Source organism: Ziziphus jujuba, chromosome 9, assembly GCF_031755915.1.
Source record: "Ziziphus jujuba cultivar Dongzao chromosome 9, ASM3175591v1".
NCBI lineage: Eukaryota > Viridiplantae > Streptophyta > Magnoliopsida > Rosales > Rhamnaceae > Ziziphus > Ziziphus jujuba.
In genome coordinates, this window is record NC_083387.1 from 9,638,471 (window position 1) to 9,650,746 (window position 12,276).

The window sequence follows — 12,276 nt, forward strand, 5'->3', positions numbered from 1 at the left end:
ATGAAGATCGTCCGCACCATAGATGAACTGTATATATATATATATATATCAGGGATGATAAAAATTTCCATTAAATTCAATTTCCATGGAGATTGTAGGACAAGATTCTTCGTTTAAAAACGATAGGGCAAAAATGCTTGCCCCTTTCCCTTATCCTTCCCACCTATATATATATATATATATAATATAATTATATATAATTTTTTTTTTGCACAATATATTTATATATATATATATATATATTTAGCATTTTAAATATATAAGTATACTTATATATTCTAATAATAGTCATTCTATTAATATTATATTTATATCCATTTATATAGGATAGAAATTATATATATACATATATATAGAAACTTTTGTCTTTTGGTGAGTTCTAGTCTCTTACTGTATGTGTGTCTATGCCAAATATAATTCTGATATTATTCGTAATCTACATTTTTTATTAAACAGTTATTATTATTATTATGATGTCGCAGCATGGTTTAATGTTGTTTTATAATTGACATTTGAAAAGTAAGGTCGACGTATGAGTATGCTTTTGTGTTCATATTCTAGAGATCGTGAGTTTGAATCACCGTTTTCCATTTCTTAAAATTAAAATTGTATTGTAATATGTAGACACATCTAACTAAAAAAAAAAAAAAGGGTACAAGAAAAATTATAAGAAATTATAGTAGTAAAAGAGGTTGAAGATTTAAAGGACCTTTTCATTTCATTACATGTAGTTTCTCATATATTATTATTCATTTCGAAGAAGATGTAGTTTCTCTGTTATTTGAGTTTCACTAAAGACCCAAAAAACAAAAAAAAAAGAAAAAAAAAAAAGAAAGAAATGAAAGAAAATAAAACGAGCTTGTTATCTATTTTCACGAAACAGAGGAAAGACATATATATATATATATATATATTTTTTTTTTTTTTCTAAATTTTATATTATATAATTATTTTCTTTATACTTTTCTCTCGAAACAAACAATTAAAATTATTATTATTATTATTATTTTTGTCCCTTTTACGTGATGGATTCCAATCTTCTATCCTTTATGGTTTGAATGCCAATGGTGCATCGAATTGGGTCAACTGAACCTGATCTGTGTTGTGAGGATTTATATGATATCTTTCTGGTTTAATTTATAAGTTCTGTTTTTTTTTTTTTTTTTTTTTTTTTTGCCCTTACATCTCATATTTTGAAAAACATATATAGCACAATCAAAAGTCAAATAGAAGAAAATTTTCTAATTCATAAATATATAGAAACCCTTCATATAAACACAACCACACTAATTTTATTGAGAAACACATTACATAATATATAAACCATACGTTTTACAATCATGAACCATGCTGCATTACATATATAGCTTATATGATTCTAAATTAAGCATACAAATATATAGCTACCTTATTTGATTTCCCTTGTTTATTTTTTATTTTTTATTTTTTATTTTTTATTTTTTTCTTAAAATAACACGGGTCTTAAGCAGCAGCAGTTCAATACTTTCACTCCACGTAAACAGATTTCTCTGGCCTCGGCTTTGCAGATGGTTTCTGTCCCTTATAAGGACCAACACCACCATGGTAGGTTGCTCTGACATCAGGCACGGTCTCAAAGTCCTTAACAAAGGATTCTGCTGTTTCTGCATCATCATGGTAAATAATTGTGACATCGGATGTGTCTTCTAAGTGCTTAACATAGGATTTTCCTGTTTTAACATCATCTTGGTAAATAATTGAGACATCCGGAATTCTTTCAAAGTTTTTAACAGTGGATTTTATTGGTTTAGCACCATTATAAATAATTGTGGTATCCGGGGTGACCTGATCAAAATCCCTGACAGTGGATTCTGTTGGCTTTTTATCATTGTATATAATTGAGACGTCAGGGCTGGCTTCAAACACCTCCACAGAGTATTTTGCTGTTTTAGCATCATTATTATTGTAAATAATTGAGACATCCGGTGCTGCCTCAAAGTCCTTAATTGGAGACCCTTTTGTTCTAGCGTCTTGGTAAATAATTGAGATATCAGGTGCGGTCTCAAAGTCCTTAATCAAAGACCCTTTTGTTCTAGCATCTTGGTAAACAACTGAGACATCAGGTGCGGCCTCAAAGTTCTTAACAGATGGTTTTGTAGCTTTAACATCGTCGTTGTAAATAATTGAGACATCAGGGGAGGTCTCATAATGCTTAACAGAAGGTCTTCCTGTTTTAACAACATCATTGTAAATAATTGAGACATCAGGTGTGGAATAAGAGTTCTCACCGGAAGAGTTCACTTCTTCTTCATTATTGAAGTTGGATCTTTCATTGGCATGCTTTGGTGCTGAATATGAAGGAATGAGCCTGTGAATTGCCTTTGGCATAGGTTGATCTTTCATCACACTTCTCCAGTATGCTTCTGGTTCAATTCTTGATTCCATGGTACTAGTAAACTGTATGATCAATTCAAAGAGAAAATTTGGGAGAGTAAGGTGTCGGAAACAAAATTATATAATTAATTAGTAACATCAATATATATATTTATATATTGATATTGAAATCATTCTCAAGCTTTATTCAATCTTAAAAAGGAGAAACGTCATGATTTCATGTTGGACTTCAAATATTTTGCCACTAAGGCGCTTCTTTTAACTTGACCAAGAGCTATAACAAACTAGTTTGATTTTATAATGAGAACAAATTAATGTGTTATTTATTTATTTTGAAATAAATTTAAAAAAATGAAAAAAGAGTGAGCTGTGGTGCAATTACATTAGAAGTCCCATTATAGGCAAAAGTCTCATGTGCGAATAAATTAACCCCCACATCTTGGGTTCGATAATCCTGGAGCTTAAAAAACTTCCCCCATCTGAATTTTAACATACGTGGAAAAAAAAAAAAAAAAAAAACACACACACACACACACACACACTAGAAAAATAATAACAATGAAGGGGAGGATACAAATAATACTTACCAAAAGAAGGGAAAGGAGAGCTAAAATAACACAAGGGGATTTCATGGCTACAATTGTTATGTGGAATAAATTCTATGATGCTCTGTTTTCAATATGCGTGGAGGGTCACAAATAAACTTCTGCTTAAATAGATAAAAAATTACTAGACGAGGATAATAGAATAATATTTTATAAAAAGAAATAATTGAAATACTAGCTCGCACATTAATAAATCTTCTTCTAGATGGCCCTCATAACCAATTAATAACGTTGGACTGTACTGCGTCAATTGCATATGACATTTTCATTTCTGATCGTGCGTGTGACAACGACCAAATATGTATGTATATCATTTTATAACTTGCAATTATGGGCAATGGTAGGGTCTATTATTTTCTTATTTCCAATAATAGATCATCATGGACTTGTGTCTGTTTGGATAGTTTCAATTAAGAAAAAGATGTAGAAAGAAAAAGAAAAATTTATTTTCTCATTGCTGTTTGTTTTTCTGAGAAAGTGAGAACAGAAGAGAACACAAGAAAACAGAGCCTAGCTTCTTTATATATTGAAGCCAGCTTATACAAACAGTTGTGCACTCAATCCAACCAAACTAAGACAGCCGTCAAACTACTTAACAAAACAATAGTAGCTAATTAACTGTGAAGTCCAGCCGCACCACCACTGCACCGACAGTGTAAAGACTGCTCAGCCACCATTGTTAACAATGGTTGCTGCAATTAACACCGAAAATGGTTTGCTCAACAATTGTGGGCACCTGTCAGAACAAGTTGAAAATGGAGGACATGCACCGAATTTGTAAGCCCATAAATAGGCTCCATCTCGTTGCATGCAAGCCAAGCCAAGAGAGCAAGCTCAATATCATCCTAATTGAGGAGTATTGAGAGTAAACTCCGAGAGAGAGAGTATTTAAGTTCCAAAGAGAGCTTGAGAGAAGAGTGAGCAATTCCAGAGAGAATTTGACAGTGTAGAGAGAGGTTCCACGTGAGAATCCTCCACGAGAGAAGTTATTATTTTTGTATTCTATTTTCAAAAGAGTAACAGAATTCTTTTTATTTTTCTTCTCATATTTCTTCTCTAAAGTGGTCAGAGAACCACAACATTAACAACTTAACTAACCTAAAACAGACATTAAAGACTGAAATGTTTTGCTGTTATTAAAGCTGATATGGAGTTGTTGTTATTGTGGATGCTGACATGGAGAGTTATTGCTGTTGTGGAGCCTGATATGGAATTGTTGCTGCGTAATCCATATTTGAAAAAGTTGTTTCCACATGTCATTTTGAAAATCACAGAGAAAATAATTTTGAAATTTTTTTAAAATACATATTTATCATTAATTTATTATACAATATTAAATTTAATTACTTATAAATCTCAACTTTCCTATTACTTATCAAACATGTCAAAAGAAAAATTAATTTTTAAAACACTAAATTCCAGAAATTAATTTCCTTCTCAACTTTGATATTTTCCAAATGAGACTTAAGGGAAAAATTTTCAAAAGCGACCCAAACTTTTCTTGCTGATATTATTGTTATTTTTGGTAGCGTGATTGATATTATATATTAAGAAGAAACAAGATTACATGGAATTCCTATTATGGAAAAAGAGGAATTTATTTGTTTCTTGTTTTTAGTTATTACAACTTGTTATAGGGGGATTTTCACTCAGGATTTATAGGTGTGTTTTCCATAGTGCTTATCACTGCACCAAGCATGGAAACATATCTCAAAAGGCAAAGTTCAAAGCTCAGCTGATATCTACCCGTTTATAGCCTGTGTATCGATTACAATATTCGTTATCGATAGCTACGCGCCATGCATGTATGCCGTGTACAACTTCCTTGTCTTCTTGTTGTTGTTTTTATTTTATTTTATTTGTTTTTAAAAAATTTCTTATATTAACGTGTGTGTGTGTGTGTGTGTGTGTGTGTGTGTGTGTGTATATATTTTGATCAGGTATGTTACCATTGTTTTATTTTTTTGCTGAAAATGTTACCATCGTTTTCACGTGTGTAAATGTATAGTTTCTCTATCAATAAATCGGACCTCGGTTATATTCAAAGATTCTTTATTTGTCATATTGTATATAATTGATTAAAAAAAGGAGTGACTGAAATTTTGAATTATCATTTTTAAAAAAAAAACTTAAATAATTGGAAGATGAATCATGATTTTCTTTTATACTTTTTTTGATTTTTGGATGAAATTGTAAATTTTGAGCTAGACTTTTTATTTTATTTTTTTTATTTTAGTATGATACTATATTGAATTACTATTTCTCTCAACAACTTAAATTGTTAGGAGATAAATTATTATTTTATTTGTATTTTTCTTATTACGATGAAATATATAAAAATCATAACTTTATCATCCTCCTATATTATAGAGGTTGAAGGAAAAAAACAAACTGACATATGTAGTATTATAGTCGTGTTTTTACTTAAATATAATTTTAAGATGTGTCATTTCTTTTATATTTTTCCTCTAGAAAAATAATATTAATTGTTATTGATGACCATTACATGTGGAATTCATATGTTATATGATAATTAAGTGGCTACTTAAAGGAAAATACTATTTTTTATCACTGATGAATAATCATCAGTAAGACTTATGTGCCCAATGACAATTTAAATTGTTACTATTAAAATATTCATTTCTAGAATTTTAGAATAAAAAATAATAAAATGAAATACCTCAATTAAAATTTATGAAATAAACTGGTAATCATTACTACTAATAATAAATGACAAATCTTCAATATAAAATGTCACAGCCCAATACCTACTAATAATATAAAATGTCACAGCCCAATACCATCCGCATCAAGATATTGTCTTCTTTGGCCCAGAGTTCACTCCCTCTCTCCTTCCTAACCTCAAGGTTTTGTCAAAACGCATCTTAAAGGAAGAGGTATCCACAGCCTTATAAAGATCGCTTCGTGCCCCTCTCCAACCAATGTAGGATGTTACATAAAAGGATTCATTTTGCAAAATTATATTTTTAAAAATTAAAAAGTTATTACATAATTAAAAGTAACCTACAAATAATGACATTATCAATAATGTTCATTATAATTGATGACAAATAGCAAGTTAAGAAGGTTTTATATTATATATAATCTAAATTCTACAAGTTGATTTCATGAATTGACAATTTTTATCCCTTAACTTTCGAATTTTGGACGAATTTTTCACGTGGGTTATTATTGCTCCATACGCGAGATTTGCATAAGATCTTATCCATTAATTAATCTTTTAGGTAGGTGAGGTGCTCGCTGCTACAGAGAAGCGGGCCCTGTGGCTCCATTCCGCTCCTTTCGAAAAAATTTCATATCATGATTCTTGAATTGTTTCAAATTATAACTTAGCAAGAAAGGCACCAAAAAAAAAAGAAAAAAAAAAAAAAAAGAAGGAGAGAGACTTGAGAGGATGGCTATATTGCCTTGTAAAAAAGCTTATACAACATCAAATAGCTAGATGTTAATTTAGTTAGGAAACTTAGAAAGAAAATAGTTTTTTGAAAATAGGTGTTATTTCATAGTCCTTTGAAATTCGTTTTAGATATTTCTTTTTTATGAGAATCATTAAAAGTTTGGAAAGAGACACATATTTATATATATATATATATATATATATATATATATTTATATATATATATATATATTATATGTAATATTCATCAAACATTAGTTGAATTGCAAGATAGATACAAAAATAAAAGAAAATAATATAATGCAAGATAGATTATTTAATTCTAAAATTATAAAAATTCATTACATTACATTTATCTTTAACATGCATATCCAATTATCTTTTGGGCAATCATTACGTTTATTTTATTATATGTTAAACATTAATAGCATATTGAGCCACTTTTTCCAAACATTTTAAATTATTGAAGGATGATTAAGTGAGATTGGTTCAATTATTAAGCCATTCATATTTAAAATTGGAATATCATAAATTTGAAACATCAGGATAATTATTGCAAATGTTTTAAAAAAATATATTGAAGTTGTAAACTATTATTACATTTGTATTGTCTTAAAATGTTATTTTTAGTGACAAAGTTGAGTTGATGGTGAAATTTTGTGGCTGAAAAATAAATAAATATTTTTCTTTCTGAAGTGTGAAAATGGCCATCGTTTGTTTACATTTATGTTCCACTTGTGATAAAATCCTATGTCTCATTTTAATTTCAAAAACGTGTAAATATCACTTTCTTAAATATTGCATGAATTCCGCTTTCACTTTACTACTTCAGATTTTCATAAGATATCATCCAGTTTTTAAATTAATGTTAGTGATATCCAACAAGAAGATCCTGTGGCCCCATTTTTTTGTTTTTTTTTTTCCTTTTGCCTTTTTGTGATCATCTTCTTGTCTTTGAGTATCTAAGGACTACTTATATAAACATGCACCTTTGCTTTTTTAATGTGTGTGTGTGTGGGGTGAGATAGAGTTTTTATAGATTAGTAAAGGGTTATCAATTTATAATATTTTATTGATTTATTTTATATAAATGAAGGAGAGGGGTATCAACTCAAATTATTGTTGTCTACGACAACGACGTGCTTCAAATTTATTTATTATTTGAAATACAAACAAGATAAACGAAACCATCGCACAGTTTTGGTGATTAAAACGAGTTTAGCTTAGCTAGCATGAAAATTACCATACTAATTTGTTTACTTATTTATTTATATTTATTTCTTAATAGGAAAGATAATAAAGTGAGTCTTTTAAAATGATGTCAATTATGAGAATTAATATGGATATAATCATTTAGAAAAAAGGCACATACAATTTTTTTAATTTTTGTTTTTAATTTGGTGGTATATAATTATGTATTGTGAGTCTTCATTTGCTTGTCAACAGGTATTGTACCTTATATATTTTTCTGCAACTTCTTCAAAATGGAAAGGATGAGCAGAATCAGTAGGACTCCTAATAAAGTAAGAGAAATGGGTTTAGGACTTACTTCATGTGCTCTCTTACTTCATCTATATCTTGTCATGGTAAACTCCAAAACTGTTGCATGTTTTTCAATTCAGAACAATTTTGTGCATTTACTAATTAATTTGTTTATGATTTCAAAGTTTTGGTTATACACAAACGCAATTCATCTAAAAGAATGTTTACAAGGACAGAAAAGTTCGGACCCCCTTTTTTTTTGTTATTTTATTTTCCTTCAGTGATTTAGGTAATCTCAATATATATATATATATATATATATCCAAAATTTTTAAGTTATTCTGAATCTGCAGTGTGCCAAAGGAAGTGAATCTAAGCAGATTAGAAGCGAAGACAACAATATCATTATTCAACTCCCTGGCAGTAATGTTAATCCCCATAAGAAATCTGATGCTATTCATTTCCCACAACTCGGCATGGTTCATAAATTTGATCCTCAGGGACATACTGATAATCATCATCATCCATCAATATCCCACATGGATCACAAAATGGACCCTTCAGCAATGCGTTTCTTCACCATAGAAGACATGTTCGTTGGGAAAAAGATGCCTCTTTATTTCCACAGGACAGATCCTTCAAATTCTCCACACTTTTTGCCCAGAGATGAAGCTGATTCGATTCCTTTCTCATCGAAACAACTTCCGGACCTTCTTCGACGTTTCGCTTTCTATCCGGACTCTTCACAGGCCAAATCCATGGAAAGATCACTCAGACAATGTGAGGCTGAACCCATGGAAGGAGAGACAAACTTCTGTGCTACATCCTTAGAATCGATGCTTGACTATAACCGCGGCGTTTTCGGATTAAATACGCCTTTCAGACTTGTAACCACTATCTATTTCTCCCATACGGATGTGAGTTTCCAGAATTATACAATCTTGGAAGCTCCTAAACAGATATTGGCAACCAAAATGGTGGCATGCCATTCCTTGCCATACCCTTATGCAGTATTCTATTGCCATAGCCAGAAGAGTGAGAACAAGGTGTATAAGGTTTTAATTGGTGGTGACAATGGGGAGAGGATGGAAGCTGTTGCTGTTTGTCACATGGACACGTCGCAGTGGAGCCGCGATCATGCGTCGTTTCGTGTGCTTGGGATCGAGCGGGGGACTTCCCCTGTTTGCCATTTCTTCCCTGCTGATAATCTCATCTGGGTTCCAGCACTTGCTTCCATTTAATTAAAGTTAGGGAAATAAGAAGACAGTTTGTGTCTACTACTATATATATATATATATATATATGTGCGTGTTTGTGTGTGTGTGTGTGTGTGTGTGTGTGTGTGTCTATATAAACAAAATACAGGAGTACTAATACATAAGTAAGCCAGATGGATTTGTGGTTTAGATGCATGCTTCTTTGTAAGCTTGCTATTCATATATATTTCTTCAATCAAACTGTTTGGTATGCAGTGTTTTATATATATGTATAAAAAGAAACTTATATTTTTCATATGTTCATTTAAATTCTCAGCAGGCAGAATTAGATTAATTCGTTACTGAATCTAAAAACAAAATAAAATAATCCAGGAGAATTGTCTCCCTGCTTCTTTGTTATGCAATTATGTGTTAAAATTTTTATATTATATTTGCATAATTCAAAGGTATCAACATATATATATATATATACACATATATGTATATAAAACAAATAACCATTGCATATTTTCCCACAACTTATTAGTTATTAGTTAGCTTTGTGCATCATGAGGTTTTGATATAAGCTAGCAATTGGATGGGGAAAAAAAAAAAAAGGAACAACTCACAATAAAGCAGTGAAATGTCAATCCCTTTTAACAAAATAAATAAATAAATAAAAAAGGATGCAAAAGTTCGTTTTGTAAAATTTAAAAAAAAAAAAAAAAAAAAAAAAGATCACTACATGAGTATAATAATGCTTCAATATTGGCGATATTACGAAAGATTCAACAGAAGTGAATAGAGCTTGCAAAATGTTCAAGAGTTTTTAATTCTACCTGCTAGTAATTGATTTCTTGGATGTGGATAACTTAGAATTTTTCACAACAACTTTTAATTTTAGCTGGAATTATTACATGGACTATGAGTCAATGAGGTAAGCAGCATTATATAGAGAGAAGCTCTAGGACTGTGGACCCTTTTTCTCCCTTTTTAGCAACTTCGTGTACTTATAATTAAGGTTGGGCAAAAGTCGAATTAGATCGACGACCATGGATTGAACCATTCGGTTTGGTTTGGTTCAATTTTCTATTTATATGTCAGTTCAGCTTGGATTTTCAAAAGAATAAAAAATATCCGTTAAATTTGTGAATTGTATGAATTTTCTAATATAAACCAATCCATCTATCAATGAAAATAATTTATAATAATATACATGTTTGAAAAATGTTGTATTTTAAATACTACATCATTTGATTTTCCAATCATCATTCCCCACCATCTGATCTCCCTTTCATACAAGACACATGCTAATCCTATCCTATCCTATCCATTCATTTTATTTCAACTCAACAAAAACACAAACAGCAAACGGCAAACAATCACCACTAGACATTGTCGTCAGCCACCACTAATGTGCCACTACCAGTGGGTGCCAGGCACCACATCTCGAAAATGCAAACAGCTAGTTGCGCCAGCCACCACTAGATAGTGCCTCCAAATTGCCGCCGGTCACCTCCAAATTATGCCACCAGCACACAAAAACACCACGATCTGAGCTTCATCTCTTCACCAACACCAAGATACAACTTCATCTCATCACCACTACCACAATCCAACTTCACCTCTTCACCACCAAATCGAACCACAACCCACCAACTATTATCTCCATCTTCTTCAAGAATTTAGAAATTTATTACTAAATTCTCTCAAACGTTGGAATTTGGATCTGCTACTATGATGAATATTTGGCGCTATCGGCTCACGCAGAGCCGAAGGCAAGCATATCGGGTTTAAAATAGCAAGCAAATACTATGGGCCATATGCAAGCATCTTTTTGTGAGTGTTGGATATCTTAGGCCCAAATGTTTTCTTGGTAGTTTATTAATAATAATAATATTGAGTAATTTTTTTATTCAGATACCTTTTTTTTTGGGAATGACCGAACAACATCATATTAGATGTAGCATGAAGTTGTCCCGGATATTCTGAGTAAATAGTTCTTAAATAAGAAAATTTCTATATATATATATATATATATAGACATGTATAGTCATTTAGTCCTGGACTTGAAGTGCATTATGTTTTACTTATACTACCAAACCTACAAATACAGGCAAATATAAAAGGTTTTTTATTTGTTTTATGATGCAAATCTCGAAGAGTTGACTTCAAACACATGCATGGACGGTAGCTTAGCTAGAATGCTAATGGAAATTATTATTAAAATGTAAATTATTTTCTGCGGTACATTGCATTATCATGTTTGTTGGCCCTTTCGGCTGTTGTTCATTTGCTAAACAAATAATTTCGCCTATCTAAGCCCAAATCAGCCTTACTCTCTAACTTATGGATCTGGTCCAATTTTATGCAACTTAACAGCTTTAATCCCTTTTCAGTCCCTTCCTCGTATTTATATGAAACCGGATCATTGTTAATTGACTAAGGATGCCGTTAGGCTGTCTCCCAAAGGACATTTCAAACTTCCCCTCGATTTTTTTTTTTTTTTTTTTCTTCCGCTGGTGAATAACTCCACCTTGAATTTTCCAAATTTCTCACAAGTCTCATTGATTAGCAAGCCTACGGATTAGAGGGGAAAAAAATATAATTAATATATATATATATATATCTATATGTATACTTTGTTTTATTAATTGATGTCCCTATGTTTCAAAAAGTTTTATCTACTGTCTTGTCCACCTCACAAATTGGACTTCTTTTCGAGATTCGTACCCTTGGGTCTTTAAAAGTGGCTAGAAATGCTTTATGTTTTGCCACGAATTCAATTGCTGTAAGATATCAGAGAACGTAAAACTTAAATACATCTGGTGTTCATACACCCTCACCCACACTTTACCACATAGGATACGGACCACACATAGGACGTTCACCGAAGCTTCTCTCTGGACTTTGAGACTTGAAAACCTCTTTCTCAGTTTATTATTATTATTTTTCAAAGACTTTTTTTGGTAAATTATTATTTTTCAAAGACTTGCATAATGGGTTGGATCAAGAAGACATAAATTAAAGATTTTATTTTATTTATTTTTTCATAAGGTGTTTGATGTTAATGATTGTCATCATTTCTATAAGTCCCTATTGATAAAAGGATAGGATAGAGTTATATGACTAATATCATATTCTAATGATATCAATAAAACAAATAATGTTCCTGCAATCAAAACACCCTAACGGAAATTGG

General features: G+C 30.9%; 2 protein-coding genes across 3 annotated transcripts; one reads left to right on the plus strand and one right to left on the minus strand.

Annotated features, from left to right (window-relative positions):
• Positions 1-1,272: 1,272 nt before the first annotated feature.
• LOC107426890 (uncharacterized) lies at positions 1,273-3,094 on the minus strand. The gene is made up of 2 exons (XM_048481499.2): positions 2,961-3,094; positions 1,273-2,436 (listed from the first exon to the last, which is right to left on the minus strand). Exons 1-2 carry the CDS (start codon positions 3,003-3,005, stop codon positions 1,507-1,509), a joined length of 975 nt encoding a protein of 324 aa, XP_048337456.2. The 5' UTR covers positions 3,006-3,094; the 3' UTR covers positions 1,273-1,506.
• A 4,610-nt stretch (positions 3,095-7,704) lies between these two features.
• LOC107426892 (BURP domain protein USPL1) lies at positions 7,705-9,391 on the plus strand. 2 transcript variants are annotated; one of them, XM_060811519.1, is made up of 2 exons: positions 7,705-7,919; positions 8,232-9,391. In XM_060811519.1, exons 1-2 carry the CDS (start codon positions 7,881-7,883, stop codon positions 9,117-9,119), a joined length of 927 nt encoding a protein of 308 aa, XP_060667502.1. In that variant the 5' UTR covers positions 7,705-7,880; the 3' UTR covers positions 9,120-9,391. The 2 variants fall into 2 exon arrangements, with proteins under 2 accessions (XP_060667502.1, XP_015892674.3); XM_016037188.3 differs by having other exon boundaries at positions 7,709-7,982; positions 8,232-9,383.
• Positions 9,392-12,276: the final 2,885 nt, after the last annotated feature.